Source organism: Platichthys flesus, chromosome 6 (genome assembly GCF_949316205.1).
Source record: "Platichthys flesus chromosome 6, fPlaFle2.1, whole genome shotgun sequence".
Classification (NCBI taxonomy): Eukaryota; Metazoa; Chordata; class Actinopteri; order Pleuronectiformes; family Pleuronectidae; genus Platichthys; species Platichthys flesus.
In genome coordinates, this window is record NC_084950.1 from 22,286,106 (window position 1) to 22,304,428 (window position 18,323).

The 18,323-nt window shown below is 38.7% G+C and overlaps 1 protein-coding gene across 1 annotated transcript; it reads right to left on the reverse strand.

Annotated features, from left to right (window-relative positions):
* Positions 1-13,610: 13,610 nt before the first annotated feature.
* Positions 13,611-17,516, reverse strand: LOC133955310 (troponin I, fast skeletal muscle-like). Its single transcript, XM_062390097.1, has 7 exons — positions 17,416-17,516; positions 16,340-16,372; positions 15,988-16,024; positions 15,727-15,855; positions 14,964-15,053; positions 14,712-14,885; positions 13,611-14,022 (listed from the first exon to the last, which is right to left on the reverse strand). The coding sequence occupies exons 2-7, from the start codon at positions 16,345-16,347 to the stop codon at positions 13,945-13,947; spliced, it is 516 nt and encodes a 171-aa protein (XP_062246081.1). The 5' UTR covers positions 16,348-16,372; positions 17,416-17,516; the 3' UTR covers positions 13,611-13,944.
* Between the last annotated feature and the right edge of the window lie 807 nt (positions 17,517-18,323).

Sequence of the window (18,323 nt, forward strand, 5' to 3'; positions counted from 1 at the left end):
CCACACTTTAAGGATGAGAACAATGAGGAGGCACTGGTCCTCTTATGATTGATCACTTTCAACATGACCACATCCAGAGGCTATACGCCCTATAAACTCATTACACCTGCAGCCGCGTCATAATGATGACTTCTAAGTAAGAAGACACAAACTTCATAAGAACTATGTGTTTATAAATGTGCATGTGTAAATGAATGGTACTTTCAAAAGAATCAGTCTCAGTAGATGCAGGAGTCTCCACAGGCAGTTGCAACACAGCAGCAGTTGCTACAATGTTATCTTATGGGGCAACTGCGACAGTCCACGAAATGTCCCCTTAAGATTAGTTTTCAAATTAAGAGAGGATGAAAACATAACAATTTCTCGCTCAACAATAACTCTCACTTTGAGGTAGTGTGATTGGGTAGTTGCAGGAAGCCAGAGGTGGAAACATGAGCCAGAGCTGAAGAGAGGAGTTTGAATAAGAATTTGAGCCCTTTGGGTGAAAATAAATCTATAAGTGGACATTTCATCGACATGGACTGTCACTGTTGCCCCATGAGATTACATTGTCGCTACTGCCGCTGTATTACGTAGAAGTAAAGGATTTGCACTTACCATTTATTCAAACCTCCACATTTATATATTATATACATGAGTATGTGTTTTTTTGCTTTTGTTTGTTGATGTACAACTTATACCATACACTGCTTGTAGCAGCACTCCTTCAAAATGACATTTTAGAAAGTGGAAACAACTTTAAAAGAAGCTGATAAGGGGATAAATCCGACCCTAATAAACATAGATCTGAGGTTGGAGAAGACAGAGTTAATATCTGCTGCTGAATGAGCCCTGCTGTGTACTGTAAACACTCCATCAGTTTGAATACAACTGACATTAACGTGTACTTCACGCTGCTGGTGCCCCTGAAGGCTTTTCTGTGAGAACATAATCACTTATTTTCTTTCTGCTTGTGGTGGTAAATAAAGAGGTTGCCATGCCAGCCCATACCTGCTGACACCCAGCGTATAATGACACCTTTCTCAGAAACTGTAGTTTTTCTTTTTCTGTACACCCAGTTCTGTCTGAATACACAACAGGGTTTGGATGATAATAACCTGTATTTACTACGTATTAATAATACATTTTCTTGAGTTTATTATTGTTATACTATCATGGTCTGTGTCAGGTAAGGGTCAATGCCTATCTTGAGGAAAACGAGAACAAGAAATGTAGCTTGACTGGGTTTGTTATGTGGTGCTGTTAAGGGGCCTTTATATTGTTCTGTGGTTAAATACCTTCAAACATTTCACGCATGCACTCTGATGCCTCTGACGTTCCCTGTGTTCATTATGCTAATGTGAAATATACCCTGGTCCGCAGTTTAGATGTCCTGTTTTCCAAATGGAATGTAGATTTTTATTGGAACTGTTCTTTGATTTCCATGCCACGTTGTGTTCTGCTCTACAGTATTTATGATAATTATTGTATTTCTACAGGACAGAACTGATTATACTTTTTTAGCATCATAAGGTTTTGTTTTGGAGAACTTGCCTGGCTCAGTGTACTCAGTACTGTAAACTTCTACCCAAGGAGGTAACATCAGTATAGTAAAACTGTGGGGAAGCTCCGAGCCTCCTCTGGGCTTTTATGAGCTTCAGTCAGGATGACTTTTATAGCAGCGTAGTTGCTTTACAAAGCCCACCAGGAGCTTAACTGCGTGAAGGAGACGTGCTGTACTGACGGAGTAACGCAGTGGCGATTCCACGTTCAGACGGAGGAATGCCGCCTCATTAAAGCAGCACAGGGGCAAACGGTGCATTTCTGCTGAGTGAGGTAAACCAGGAAAACACACTGAGGAGATACTAGCAAAGCGGGGGGGAACTCAGCACACGTGCAATATGGTTACATTGCTAACTACAGCCGGAAACATTACCACAGCATTTCAACAGTACCCCTCTCCTTACTGAAGATCTAGTACATGGAGGTTCTGCTGAATTTGATATTAAATGAATATTCTGTACGAATTTACAACAAAAACCTTGAATGAAAAAAGGCATTTCAGTTTAGAAGTTCAAAAAGGAAAGAAGAAAGGCTAATAGCCCTTTACATAATATGTAATAGGCGTACACTATGTAAAATCAAATCAATCAGAACAACTATTGGAAAAATAATATAAAGTAAAAGTATCATCTCTAACCATATTTACAGCCAAGCTCAGTCATAGTAGAGTAGAGTCCAGTGCAAACTCTACTTGACACCTCCTGTAAATTTTTGCCACCACTTTGCAAACACATGGCATTCTGGACAAACAATCATGGCACTCAGACCATGAATGCAACTCACTATGGATATCACCTGGCTCCTGCTGTTTCATCGGCTACAGGTCAAATTTAGAATTGTCCATTACTTGAGCAACACAGCTCACATTTAATGAGGAGGCTGGATGGACGGTTGGATTCAACTCTCCATTTCTTTTCTGCTTCAAACTAGTCAATTTAGTTTAATTGTTTAATTTTGAATCATTCCAAATTATTAGCCATGTGTTTATTGGGATGATGAATATCCTCTAACTGTAACAAAGTGCTTTGCATTAGCCCAGACCCATACCAAGTAATTTTGTAGCTGACCAAATTAACCATGACCTTTCCCTTGCCTTTGGCTCATAGTAGTTGGAACACCTTGATGACGGGACTGGAAACGATCAGCAATGAGTCTGCAACAAAAAACTGCAAGTGAGGAAATTGGGAGGCAGTGAATTAACATGACAGGAATCATCTTATAATGAGCCAACCTCACGTGATCTGTCAAAAACTTGGCCAGGGACAAAATGAAATGTCTATCAGTGAAGCACGGACAGATGAGCTACACTGAAACCACTCCTCAGTTAATCCCGGCAATTACATCCGCAAACAGGGACCTGAGTATGGAGGACCATACATGACATAAGTAAAAATAAATAAATAAATAAATGTATAAATAAATACAGAAATAAATAAATTAATGAATAAATAAAAATGGAAATAAATAAATAAATACAGAAATAAATAAATAAATATGTTATTACCAAAAGAAATGTCAAAAGAAATGTCTTAAATATATTTTAACATTTATTTTTTCCCTGATACATTTCCTTTGCATTTGCAGTGTCCTTATGCTAATGAGAAAGGCGGGCCTAACCGCAGTCTCATGCAGGATTGGTCACAGGAGTGTAATGATCCAGCCCTACTACTTCTGCCTTTCAATGCTGGTGTCCAGTAGCTGTTTGGGACGTTGAGCCAGTTCACACTTAAAATGAACTAGTTCAAGTTCAGAGGGTTAGTTAAGGTTATTTTTTATTGGGATGATTTAGGTGTCAGTAGTCCTGACTGTGAGCGTCACGTCTCGTGTTGTACTGAGCACAAGGAGCGAGCCATGAGGAGAAGGAGGAAACAGAAACTCCAGCTCGGTACAAACCACCTGCCGCCTCTGCTCTGAACATGAAGCCGCTGATCTCTGAGCAGATGTGACCAGAGAAACTCTGTGTTTCCACTGTTTCCACTGTTCCACAGAGTCACTAACTGGCTGCTTCACGGTGAAGAGATCAAATCTCAGTCACTGCCCGTGTCTCTGAGCGAGTGTGTGACGGAGCGCAGGGGCTGTGTGTGTGTGTGTGTAGCTCAGTTGACCAATCCTGCTCGAGACTGAGGTTAGGCCCGCCTTTCTCATTAGCATAAGGACACTGAAATGTGGAAATAAATAAATGTGGAAATAAATAAAAGTTGCAATAAAAGTGGAAATAAATAAATAAATGTGGAAATAAGTTTAAGACATTGATTTATTTAATTCTGCATTTATTTCCATATTTATTTATTTATTTCCACATTTATTCCAACTTTTATTTTTCGATTTCAGTGTCCTTATGCTAATGAGAAAGGCGGGCCTAACCTCAGTCTCGAGCAGGATTGGTCAACTGAGCTACACACACACACACAGCCCCTGCGCTCCGTCACACACTCGCTCAGAGACACGGGCAGTGACTGAGATTGAGCTCTTCACCGTGCAACAGCCAGTTAGTGACTCTGTGGAACAGTGGAAACAGTGAAAACACAGAGCTTCTCTGGTCACATCTGCTCAGAGATCAGCGGCTTCATGTTCAGAGCAGAGGCGGCAGGTGGTTTGTACCGAGCTGGAGTTTCTGTTTCCTCCTCCTCTCGGCTCGCTCCTTGTGCTCATTACAACACGAGACGTGACGCTCACAGTCAGGACTACTGACACCTAAATCATCCCAATAAAAAATAACCTTAACTAACCCTCTGAACTTGAACTAGTTCATTTTAAGTGTGAACTGGCTCAACGTCCCAAACAGCTACTGGACACCAGCATTGAAAGGCAGAAGTAGTAGGGCTGGATCATTACACTCCTGTGACCAATCCTGCATGAGACTGCGGTTAGGCCCGCCTTTCTCATTAGCATAAGGACACTGCAAATGCAAAGGAAATGTATCAGGGAAAAAATAAATGTTAAAATATATTTAAGACATTTCTTTTGACATTTCTTTTGGTATTAACATATTTATTTATTTATTTCTGTATTTATTTATTTATTTCCATTTTTATTTATTCATTTATTTATTTATTTCTGTATTTATTTATACATTTATTTATTTATTTATTTTTACTTATGTCATGTATGGTCCTCCATACCTGAGAGGACCTGCATTCAATGACAGGTTAAAAACTGTCTCCTTCTGGCACACACACAAAGTCACATACACTGACACACATATTTTCTCACATCCACTTTGATAAATGAAAAGAAAAAACATTTGTTTTAGAACCTTGCTCAGCTCCTTTAATTTAGTTTTCTGTGTTTGTTAAGGGTTAATCGCATAACTCACAAAGTAAATCCCTCTATTTATTATCGCAGAGGAAATCTTAACAAAGAAGAAACAAATGGAAATGGAAGACAAACGTAGCAGGTGATTCAACATGTTTACACGAGGAGCTATGTTCCATAAATAGCAGAACCTATACACATCTCCACATGCTTTGTTAGCCTAACAGAGCCAAGGTGGTGTGCAGAGGCGCCGCAGGTACTTACTTGTATCAGGGCATCATTGGAGCAGCTATTTCACAGGAAACTGGATCTGCCTTTAAGTAGCAAAGCTTACTGGCATCTTCACTGATTGAATACTTTCATGCAGTAGGTAATTTCCTGCTGAAATACCTAGGGTTAGGGTTAGTCTACTGTCTACAAACCTATTTTCATTGTAGTGTCTTATTGCTTACTAAATGCATGGACTACTAAAAGGACAAGCTAAGAGGGTAACGGAATGTCAGTTAGGAGAATCCATTCTTTTAAATCTCGGTAGGCACCAATATAATGATTTAAAAAGTAGTTTTGAGGTAAATGATTTTTATATTTTTCTATTGTTGCCTGCAACATTGGCCCCAGAAAATGTCTCATTCATCACCATTTAAATGTTTCATTGTTTATTCAGGTCCAGACTGATGTCACCTGTGGTTTCTTTACACATGATGCATAAGGACTCCTCTTAAAAAAAACTTTTGGCCAGAAATCTATTCAGAGAATATGACACTGCTGACACAAGTTCAATTACATGATTCGGTTCCTGTTGGGTAAACCTGTTTTCAAGCCGGATTATGATTTAAATCTCAAAACTTATGCTGTGATCTAGCAGTCATGTCAGTTGTTGAGCTGAATCAACCCGTTTTCAACATATCCAGTTTAATAATAATAATAATTTTAGTAATTATTAATTTAATTTCAACATGACATTTTAATGGTTCTAAATATAATTTTGTCTGCAATCAGAAGTGTTTCCTTGCTCTCAATTTCATGAGGTGTTATCACTCTGAGCAAAGCTACTTCTTCACAGCAGACTGGAATGCTTAAGGTCGGGTCGAGGAAAACCAGTTAGCATGCGAAGAAAAAAAGTGATAGAAACAAAAAAGTTAACAGATTGGAATGAAGTTACATATTACACACAGACACACACATTGAAACACACTGATCTTGGGCGGCACCAGGTCCATTAAAACATCCATTTATTTTTCAGCGGGTTGGCAGGATTCCAGATGCATCCGTCTTCTCCCTTTTTTTACTGTTAAGCATTTTGCAAATGTTCCTGCACAGTAATCCAGAGTTAGAGCACTGTCTCTCTGCCTAGTATAGGTCTGTATAACATCCAAATGATTTTCTTTCAATGTAAGACAGGACGAGAGGAAAGTTCACCCTCAGTGATAAATTGATTGCAAAAATATTTTAACTTGGACAAAACATCCTCTGCTTTGATCTAAAGTTACATCTCAACCCACCTTTACTGTGTGTCAGCGAGTTGGTGCTATTTTAATTAAAAAATATGTTTGACATGAAGCAGTGCAAAGCCTTTTTACACATTTATCCAGCGGTGTCTCTTGTGCTTTTTTCATTTTTCAGTTTTACAGATGTATTTCTTAAATCTGAAGCTGCTCCTCTCGGGATGCAGGGCTGTTTGAAATCAGATCAACCTGTTCCTGTGTCCTGTCTGACTGATATACAACACACCAGATGGACAGCAGGTTGGGCTGCGTTCAAGCGCCTGCCAGGTTCTCAGTTACAAAAAACTGTTCTCCGTACAGAGGACCGTGGACTGCAGAGTGCCTGGTGAAAGGCTGAATTCAAAAAAGAATAAATCACTTTTGATCCAGAGATGACAACAAGCGAGCAAAGAAGCTGCGTGACGCCAAGTTTCAACAAACCTTCAACTGGGGGAAGGAAGCAAAGAACCACTGCCTCTCCATTTGTGAGCTCCGGTGTATTCTGAGTGAAAACATATGGGACTTGGTGCAAACGGGGGAAAGTTAATGAGATTTTGAGCAGGCACTAAATGTAATGGCACGCCTTGAACTTTTACGATGACCTCCAGCAGGCTGGACATAATATCCCTAAATGACTTTACAGCATGGGTCAGTTATTAGGATCTGCTTGGGTTACAGTCATGAGATCTGCAGAAAGACGTCATGACAGAGCAGCAATATGTCTGATTCAGCAGAGTGAAGAGATGGAAAATGATCTGTGCAATTATTCACCACGCTCGGCTGACTGATGCAGGAAATAAAGCGTGTCAAGAAAAAAAGTAAACTTCGAGTTAAATGTGCTAGAAAACGTTTAATACATCCACAAACATGACAAAGTCTTTCTGATTCTTTATGTCCCTAATTAAATGATTAAAGTGCAGGATGCTCAACAGTGTTCTAAAAAAAAAACTATTAAAATCCTCCACCTAAACCTCCATCTTTGCTTTACAACACCAATGAGAAATATGTAGATCAGCATACAGATATGGATTAAGCCAACATAATATGTTGTCTCCAATTTACTCACTACAAAGATGATGAATCACAGTGTAATTTGCTTCACAATGCTTAGTAGGAATAAATATTCAAGTACATTTTTTATACACAACTACAGTTTCCGCATACATGTGTATTAGTGTGTTTGATATCATATCATAACTGATCTGGAACAGTTGAAACTCACAAAATGTGAATGATGAATGTAATGAAAGTTGAACTCCCAAAAATGGTTTGAGGTAGGTTTGTAATCCCTTACTGCCAAAAAATGACTGCTGCAAATGCTAATGAGTGGGGTTTAAATAGACCAGCGTTTTTTAGCTCGGAAAAAAACTCCATCCACACTAACACACCTGAAAACTCAAATCACACAAGCATTCACTCATACATTCTCAAGCTGATGTAGAGAGGGAGCAGACCTCGCCTGAAGTGTGCTGCTAAGTTGCAGAAAATGTTATTTTGACATTAAGTCAACATGTCATCATTTTCAAGTCTTCATTTCTGCCCATCAAGAGGAAAGCACGAAGAATAACTGTGATTGCTGCTCAGAGCATCAAGTCCCTTTTGAAAAACCGACCCATTCGTTTTTTTCAGACTACACATTTTCATACCTAAATCTAATACCTGACCCTGATACCTTTTTTTTTTTCATCAGCTAAGAAGCTTGGAGCTGGTGTGTCATAGCCTGAGCTGGAGAGGATTATTTCAGCTTTCGTGTCTTCTCAGCTGCTTCTTCCCTTGTTTATGTCGATCATTACTGAACCATTTTTAAGAAAGCGGAATTGTTTACCAGACCCGAAACCCATTTTCCATCTCTGCACTGGCTTCCCAGTAGGTTTTGGATCCCTTCCTGGTCCGGTGCCTGGGTAAACCTGTGACTCACTCCATCCCTGTAAGACCTCTCAGGTTTTCTGACCTGTGCACTAGACTGAAATAGAGAGGAGATCCTGCTTTTGAAGTAGTGACTTTCCATTGGGAGTAGGATATGTTCCCTCTGTACAATCTTTTAAAAAGCAACTGAGGACAATTTTCATTTTGGCATTGTCTCAATCTTAGAAGTTTAGTGTTTCTTTTAAATTCTTGTGTCTTTTTCTCTTGTTTTATGTTTTTCGCTATAACATTTGTTTTATTGGCGTTTGTTTTTATTATTGTATGCATTTATTGCTTGATAATTGGTTAATGAAATGTATTTATAAAGCCCTTTTCAAGTCTTATCTACCACTCAATGGCTTAACATGACAAGTCACTAGGCTTCTGTAAACAGCGCTTTTACTTTCAGATATCCTTCACACACTCTGGGAACAGCAAGCGGCAGTAAGGTTCCGTGTATTGGAGCATCTTGGCATACTGACCGGATTATCCAGGGTGTGAACCATGACCTTATGGTTAGTAAAAGTCATGGATTTACCAAGTTTTTATAGCACCTTGCTCTAGAGCTCAGAAAGTGGAGGGGGTGATCGTATAACGTTATGACCTTACATTGGATTAATGTGGATTAAATGTCTGTAATAAATGAATTTATTTATGCAGAGGTAAGACCTGAAGTCTGCAGACATTATGACAAGATCCAATAAACTGTTGACAGTTTCTGTCCAAGAAAAAGTTCCATCTGGATATAGAAGTCAATGGTTTGAGAAATCACAAATTCTTACTGGGACAATATTTAAAATACAAATACAACAACCTGAGATTTAACATTTTTATCAATTAATTTTCTTTCTTTTCTACATGTGGAAAAGAAAAGTGTCCTATCCTTTAATTGTATATACAGTAAATCCTTTGTAAGGCCAGACTGAAAGTAGCTTTTTTTTTAAAGAAAAGAAAAAAACTTGCTTTATACAAAAAAACGGATACTTTTCTATTATTAAAGTTTGATAGCTGTGTAATATGTCATCATCTATTTACTGAATTTACAGTCAAGGGTCATAGCATGCAGAATAATATACAAACAATTATTCATTACAATCAACACCGTACCCGCCCCAACCATAAGACGAAAATTAAGATGATAACAAATAATATAAAAGATTAACGATTGGAAAAAATATGAAAGTGCACCAAACTGTTCTGTTTACTTGCAGGTATGATCCCAACTCAACCTAAAGTGAGTCCTCAGACCTCAGTGCTGCTGTTCAGACTAGAAAAACAGGACACACATGCCCCCTACTGACCTCAAAACTATATTCACACCAACAGTCAATTATCAGGCCTGAGCAAAGAGCTGTTTCATTATTTTTCAGACTTCTGACGATCAACCAGCATTATGCCCAATTGCTGTTTATTTATTTATGTCATAGTTATTCTTATTGTTTGTGCATCAAAAGAACATATGCATAAAATGTCATCTTTTTGCAGCTTCAATCCATAAATATTCGTATCAGTTTTCGAGGAGGCCATATTGGACGGATAGAATCCATCACTGTCCTTGGGATTTTACTGTGCTCATTGTAAATCAATCACATTAAACCTTCATCAGGAATCAGGGCGTTGAATGTAAAAAGGCAATGCAGCGCACGGATCAGAGAGGAAATATTAGACTTATGTTCATCAATTGGACACCAGGTGGACACGAATATGAGTCCAGTAGGAAAAACAAGGTGTTTCTTAAAATATGTATTTATGAACTCTCTCTGCCAGAAAAATAGGAAAGAGAAAAGAGGTGGGTGGCAAAGAGGGAAGAGGAAAGAGGTAAGGGAGACCAGGGACAGTGTAACCATCTTGCTCCTGCACTATCCAGAAATTAAACCAAAATATCTTGGTTACAAACACCGGCCATCTTGCCCAGATGACGCTATTTAGAGCCAGAATCAGAAGATGAAATATCAATGTTCACCGAGACATTTGACCAATCCCGAGTCAGTCTCAGCTCTCAATGAAGACCTTTCACCATGTTTTTATAGTATCAAGCAACTACAGAATAACTAGCACTAGTACATCAGTGGGTTTAGAACTACCTAATGTGAGTGAAAGCATCTTTGGAAGAAATACTGCCTCTAAAAAAGTCCTTGTTTACACGATTGGGGAAAATGTTGTCAAACAATTGTCTAATTATCTGCTTTACAAAAAAACAGGGGTCAACAGAGGCACAGAAGAATGAAGTGTGACTCTATGTGCCTGGACACCAATTAAACCATGCAGCATCTAAATGTCAGGTACTTGTTGAAAGTAAGATCCACTTACTGAGCCTTGAAGTCCCATGTGATTTTACTCAGCGTTTTACAAGTTATTTAATAAGGATCCACTGAAAGCTGAAAGCTCCTTAACATTTTGGCTTAGCATGGTGAACATCAGTTTGTAGTTTTTTCAAAGACGACATCATTGCTGCACAATTAGGTCCGGAGTTTGCCTTTCACCTGACAAGACCACAGCAGGATATTCTCCATTCAGACATATTGACATAAGGGAAATCTGCAGAGCTTCAGTTGTGGAGTAGAGACTGGGTGGAAGATGCAGAAGTGAGGACATAACCTATAAATTCCAATGCAGAGATCATCTGTTTTTGTCTACAGCACCTTTTCATGTAAAACTCGAGAATCTCATTAACTTTCCAGGTTGACGTCTTCCTCGTCACCTTCGTATATGGTTCCTCTTTATAATACTGAGATATATAGATGGTTTTTGTTAATAACTTTCAGTTTTGTTGTGTGTCAGAAACGTTGTCTACACGATCACTCGCTCATGGTGAATCTTCTGTATAATCCTCTACTGTGTCCTCACATTGACTTATTCAGGCATTAATCCAGAGTTTGTACTAGGGGGTTGGCAGAAGAAACTCCAGAGGAAGTCCGGAGTTTCTAGTACATCTGTATTCTCACATACAGCCCATTCAGATATTTCAGGAGATTAACTGGATTTCAGTGATTGTCTGAAAGTAGCTTTGTCGTTGGGCTCAGTAAGCCTGGATGGTGAATCTATATGATCAGTGTTTTCATTGCTGTTGTGCCTTGAGAGAACTTGGTGGTCTCTAAATTTTAAAAATAACTCTTGTGCAGGTGAGGTTCAAACATTAGGATACAGTAGAGTGCCAACATGGTATCTGTAGTGACCCACAGCCCAGTAGTTAAGATGCCCATGTCTGGACATAGGAGCAAATATTTACTTACGTTAGAAAACAGTATTATCCTAATTCTAATGGCAGATACAAGCTTTAGAGAACCAAACTACACTACAGGCTGTCTGCTCCAGACTGAGCCCAGCACACTGGTCACTTTCTTCTCACAGCGACTTTTTTAAAGGGAGACTTGGTGAAGTCACATGATCCAAATATAACTCAGTGGCATCTCCTGACATTCCCCAGGAGGCCGAGAGGACAGAGTTAGCTGCCAAGGAAACTCTAGAGGCCCCGGAACCACAGGCCCCCAGCAGGTCGCAGGCGAGAGCGCAGAGCACCTTACAAGGAGTGTGAGGGCATCTATCTGTGTGTGTGTGTGTGTGTGTGTGGGTGGGTGTGTGTGTGCGTGTGTGTGTGTGTGTGTGTGTGTGTGTGTGTGTTTGTGTCTGTGTGTGTGTGTGTGTGTGTGTGTGTGTGTGTGTGTGTGTGTGTGTGTGTGTGTGTGGAGGTCAAGGCTCTGACACCAGCAGTGAGTTAAATCATGGAGTAAATCCAGAAACCGGAATAGAGGGATTTTGGATCACTGATGACCTCCCTTCACCTGAACCTGAAATGTCACCAAAGAGCACTACAGCACTTTCCATATTCACTTCCGGACTCATTTTACTAAACTCTCCTTGTTAATATAGAATCGTGAGAAAATGTCTAAATAAGGATAACATTTTTCACAAAATCTAAGGTTATAAACACTGCAGTGAGTCATATGAGGCACAATATTTGACACCTGTGGCTCAGACTGGAAGAGGAAGACTGCACACATGATGAAGAATAATTTGGGAGTATAGAGAAAATAGAAATGTTGTGTGGTTTGTTATATTTGATTCTACCTCGAGTGAACAATTTGCCTTTACATAGACATTCACAAAACTATGAGTAGTTTCTAAATACAATGATTTCTGTAGCTACATGGACGATAATAATTAATATTATTAGCATTGTGCTATGCACAATAAATACAAATTTCTAATTCCTGTTTCAGCTAAAAATAGAAACTTCATGTGATGATGCTGTGATAAGGTTTAAGGGTAGGTGGTGATTGTGACTTGGTTTAACGACACCACCAATGTGCTCAATTTCAAATTTGAAAAGTGTTATTGTGTAATTTCTTTTCTCAACACATTATTATAAAAAGGTATTCCCCAATTGCTTTTAGTCAAAGCTTTAGGCACATTTTTATGTTGATTTTTAAATAAGTTAAAAGCATTTTTCATTTAGAAGCCCATTTTCATGCCCCTTTTTCTTTAATAAAGTTGTGTTTCATGAAAGTGGTATTGTCTTGCTTCTCACCTTCCAACTAATCTGCAACCTAAGTTAGAAAGCTCTAAAAGTACTCCAAGGCTAGACTACAAAAAAGTTGAATTAACAATAAAACTGCTGCTATAAATGCACACAGTGTTGTAATCATAAGAAATGATCCAGGTTGGTAGAGGAGTATATATGGGTGCAGGAAATAGCCTTAGCAGAGTGTGATGGCCAATTACACTGTATAGGGTTTTTTTCAAAATGTGAAGGTAGGGAGGTAAGTCGACTATTTATTTTTCAGTGAAACATTTGTACTATATACACACACATGCAAACATGTGACCTCTTTCTCAGCCAGAACTGGGATACATCAGAGCGCCAGGTGTTCAGCTTTTGAAGTCAGGACACATTATTATGTATTTATTTAAACAGGAACAATGATCTGAATTATTTTGCAGGTTCAGGGTTTTCACCAAAGAACCTATGAATTCTCTTTGAGAAGAGAAGAAACAAGAAAGCATTGTAACATCCTTTTCTAATGTTTTATTTTAGGACGGGGGCTTCTTATCAAAAGCCTTAGGATCAGATAAGATATAGATAACAACCTTTTTAAATTAGATAAGAGCATAAACTGCAAATTATGGGGAATATTTATAATGTATTCACTATTATTGTTTCATCATTAAAATTAAGACTACAAAAATTATACAAATATGTTGCTGCTGATTAATGACACTGATTAATGTTGTTCCATCAGCCAATGTCTTTTTTTTATGTTCCAATGTTCAATTTAACTACAAGAAAAGAAATAATTAATAAATCAAAAATAATAAACATTTGCAACAAGCTTTATTTTAAAGGGTGTTATGATCTCAGTATTTTTTGGTCTTCGACCTGCAAATCTGAAAGAGGTGAGATGGAAAAATGACAAAACTCCAGGCTGATTTTCTTCCACATATGACTTTATTGTGATTATTCAATATGGTTCGGTTTGTGTGGATTTTTCCCTGAATGTGTGGAGTTTAAGACTTGTTACTGTGTGTTGGTTTGTGAACCTGCAGAAAAACTCACTCCCCCCCTTCCCTTCAGACAAAACAAAGTGCAAAAAAAAAACACACAAAAAAACTTTCAGACACCTCAAAGGTGACTCCGCTCCGACATGCCATCCAGCCGTTCAACCTGCCGCACGTTTCGACTGAAACCGCTCATTAACAACCAACTGATATAAGGTAGGTGGAGTTCAAAAAAATTAAAAGACAAACAGCAGCAATGCATTTAGGAGGTCTCGAACATCTTCTTCCTGTCAGCCTTATCCTCAATGTTCTTACGCCAGTCACCCACTGCTTCTGTGCTCTGCAGAGTAGAGGAAACAAAATAATCAGAACACAAGTCCATATGTGACAAGTCATCCTAGCCGTCGACTAAACGATAAAACATTTTCACTATTTTTATTCTAACATTTTGGGACTAGAGGTAAACAGTGTGAGTTTTTTTTTAATGCAATATAGTTAAACTGACTCATGGTGAGCCATCAGAATAAATAAGTAAAGTTTTAAATATCTCCATCTGTGTAGTGACGGTTCTGAAAAAGACAGAACTTTAGATGTCAAGATCTTTGAATGTGAGTCATGTGATGGACCTTGGATTTGTTATACGACTTCAGTATATCAGAGGTTAGTTTTAATGATAACCATACATGTTGGACAATCAACCATTGCTGTATCAGAATCATATTGGATGTTTTTCCTGACAGTAAAAAAAAGGTCCAACATATTCAAAATGGTGTCAGAACACATGACTTTCTAATTGTGACATATTGGAACTACTAAGACTTCAGATTCTATCTGAGGTAGGATATAACAACATCAACAGTATTTACAGATAGAAAATCTAAAATCAGAATCACAGCAGTTACCTTTTGAAATCAACCAGAAACCTTTAGGCCTATACTTGTGGTTGTTAACAAAGAGGACAGCACAAGTACAGATGTAACCCTAAAATCTCACCTCCAAAAAGAACACAGTAAAATCCACGGTACCCACCTCCTCTTTGACCTCCTTCTTGACCTGCTTCAGGTTGGACCTCAGGTCCATGGTCACCTTGTGTTTGGAGCCCAGCAGAGCCTGCAGCATGGAGTCAGCAGACATACGCACCTTCTTCAGCGCAGGTTTCTTCACACCCCTCAGGTCCACCACTTTGATCTTCAGGTCTTCAATCTGCGGGGAGGAAAGCTCTTTAGTTAGCCGTCGTTCATGCAGCTGCTGGTGCTGTGATGCTGTCGGTAGGAAATGTACCTCCTTGTCGGCCTTCAGCACCTTGGCCTCGGCGTCATACCTCTCCTCGTCGACCTGGTCAATGAGGGCATGGAGTTTCTTGCACAATTCCTGTCAACGCACAAACTGACCATGTTAACAGTGTTCACATTGCCTTTTGGTACTTTGATATTCAGCAAGCAAAGGAAAAAAACAGTAACCTTTATATGAATTATGATAATGTTTATCATGGTAAAATTGCCCATATTGAAAACCCTATGGGGATTTTCATGTCAAACAATCAGGGTTAAAATAATGACAGTGATGATGCAAATAGATCTGAGTAAAATGTGGAAAATCGTTCCACACATTTAGTACCCCTTGCTGTCCATACCTCTGGATTATGGCCAAATATGGAAATCAACCCAAAGGAAAAAAAAAAAAACCTTAATTATAACGACCTACCAAAATAAACATTGAATGTTCGTTTGAAGAAAGGTTTTTGAAAAATGTGTCCAGTCTGGCATCAATGCTGGCTGTCATTTCAAAAGTGACCTCCCACATTTACTAGAATGCTTTTGAGATTATATATTGGGTTATTAGCCGGAACAACTGCCCTACCCAAGGCAAAATTGATAAGCTCATACAAATCTTGAGATGGATTTCTCATTGGATGTTTACTGACTATTCAACAAGCAAGTCCTAACTCTTTGAATCTAAGGGTCCTTCAGAGGCTTTTCCTGAACTCTGAATCCTCTTTCTTCTTTCTTTTTTCACTTCAGGGAAACAGTGACACTCCTCTCACCATGAGAGTGTTCTGGTCTCCATGCGTGTCTGGGGAGGTGCAGTGTTCGGCCATGTAGGCCTCCTTCTCCGCTATTTTATCCAGTTTCTCCTGCTCGAGCATGGTCCCAGCGATCTGGAGGATCAGGCTCTGTAGAACGAACAACAGAGAGATGTCCACTCACAACACTGTCCTCTTCAATTAGGTTTGAGGGGATTTAACACACATGTTTTTATCCAGGGCTTAAACAGCGTTCATTTAAACAGAAATGAGTTGGTTTACCTTCAGGTGCTGCCTGCGGCTGGAGTGCATCTTTTTCCTGTTTGAGAAGAAGTTGTTTCACAAGTCAGTTAATTTCATATTCACAGTCAAATTCAACATCCATGTTGAAGAACATGTTTTGCCTTTTGAAGTCGGGAAGTTGAAGTGGAGTAGATCTGACCAAATTTCACAATCATATTATGAGCCTAGCTATTAAACTAATTGCTAACTTGTAACCATGATTGCTTTTGTATTCCCTTTTTCAAAACAATATTTTAGACAATCAAACCATTATGTGCTTGTAAACAGATATTTCTGCACAGAAATGATTCAGGTGAAATGGAAACCAGATGGATGTTATGATGTTACTTACTCAGACATGGTGAGAGTTTTTGTGGTTCACAAGCTGCTTGAGGAAACACATAAAAACACTTTGAACAGAGGAAACATTTTACATTTTTGAAACTGAACAACGCTGTAGTCATTCAGATCAGGACAGCAGTGAGGTTCTCTGAGTTCAGCATGTGCTGTCGCTCTGATGGAAATGTATAGACGAGCATATTTTTGCCGTAATGTGATCTGAGGCCACAGCTGAAGAGCAGCGACGTCGACTGAACTAAACTGGGAAGCAACGGATCCAGTGTCGTATGCCGATAGTTTATGACCAGATCGAGTTAAGGATTCATTTGAAAAATTCCTAAGTGAAATATCATTAGCTAAAGTTGATGGTTGATGTCAGGGGATATGCCATTTATGACTTTTCCTATTGACATTTTAAAGAAAAACAAACGGAATACCGTTCAATTTTTTTTTGTAGAAGATTGTTCAATTCTACACTGACCCAGCAGATTAAAATCATACCAATTAAATATACATATTAATCCATCAATTATATAATTTACAATATTCAATATTCATGTTAATTGAAAGGTTAATTAAGGGTATTCAAGTTTGTCCAAAGTGACACAAAGCAAAAAACTACAGCCAATTACTTTTAAACATTCGTTGCTTGAAGAGTCTGAAGCCACTTCAGACTCTTCAAGCAACATATTTTAACATCTGGTCAGACGACATGATGATAATTCTTTTTTATCTGCCTGAGGGCTACAGTCAACACCTGCTAACCCTGAGCTTCAAACGGCTTCAGGATCATAAAACACAAAACAGTGCAGATGAACGGGTCTCATGAATCGAGGTCTGTCAGAAAAAGGTCAGATGTCATGACTAACATGTAGAAAGCGAGTTTAGAATGTCAGGATGGGTCAAATTCAGGGAACAAATGTCAACGACCCTGTTTAAAATGTTGATTTTTAGAAACAGAGTCTGGTTGAATTTTGGCTGCACTGAAGAATTTTCTTTTATTTTGGTCAGGTAAAATAATTGATGCTGGTCTCAGAGAGGCTGGAAAAAAGTTGACAAAATAAAGTAGATTTAAAATAAAGTTCTCACCTATCAAGAAGAGGAAGAAGAGGACAAGACACACTTGGTGGAAGAAAATGAGTCACTGCCAAAGCCACAGACAGTGAAAAATGAAATAGGGTATATATGGTGGATTGCGATGCCTCAGCAAATTGTCCAGATCCTCTTTATGGAAATGGTTTCCTGGACAGACCAATGGGCCGACGAGCTCCTGAAATACACCCGGCCCAGCCCCGCTGTGCTAACCGCCCTCTCTGTGAAAAGACTTCAATTGGATCTGAAGGCGTCAAGATCTCCTGGAGAGAAAGAAACTGAGGACACTCTTTAACCTTAAACTGAAGTATTTTTTAAGAAATATCTTCAACGTCGACCCAAACACAATGTTTTTAAGCTGCTCCATCACCTCAAATGGAAATATACACTTGTCTTGTGCCTCATTTTATCTATTGTAAATATTTACAGACTTCTGAACAAATAGAAAGCTCTGTGTTTTTAAAATGAGTTTGACATACATGTTGTTTTCCATTGAACAGGTTCACACTAGGTTACTCTCATCATGTCCTTAGAGATACAGACACAAATCAGCAGTTTTAGATGTGTTTGATTTTATTTAGTGATACTTGTGTTGAAGTTGTCTTTTATCTGGTGTTTTTTCAATAGGGATAGTTCAACATTTCAGGAAAAGGAAAAAGACATGCTTGGATGGATATCAATGTTATTTCTAATGTAAAGGAAGGTGCTAAGGTAAACACATCCTCTAGTCAAAGTTCAGACTTGAGAGAGAGATGCATCTTCTTATCCTACTCTCAGAAAGACAGTACTCAAACACATTTACCAGAATGTTAAACTTTCTTTAGGATGCTTTCACTAACTTATAACTCATTATAATGTGCTGTTTAACTGCTACTTTGATGAAGTTTGATTTGGAAAAAACAAAA

What these genes read in the sequence shown, in the direction of transcription:
- LOC133955310 (XM_062390097.1), bottom strand. An exon ending in TGCTGAAGGCCGACAAGGAG is followed by an intron (nt 14,886 to 14,963) that starts GTACATTTCCTA and finishes TCCTCCCCGCAG; the next exon opens with ATTGAAGACCTGAAGATCAA. An exon ending in AGAAGGAGGTCAAAGAGGAG is followed by an intron (nt 14,023 to 14,711) that starts GTGGGTACCGTG and finishes TCTACTCTGCAG; the next exon opens with AGCACAGAAGCAGTGGGTGA.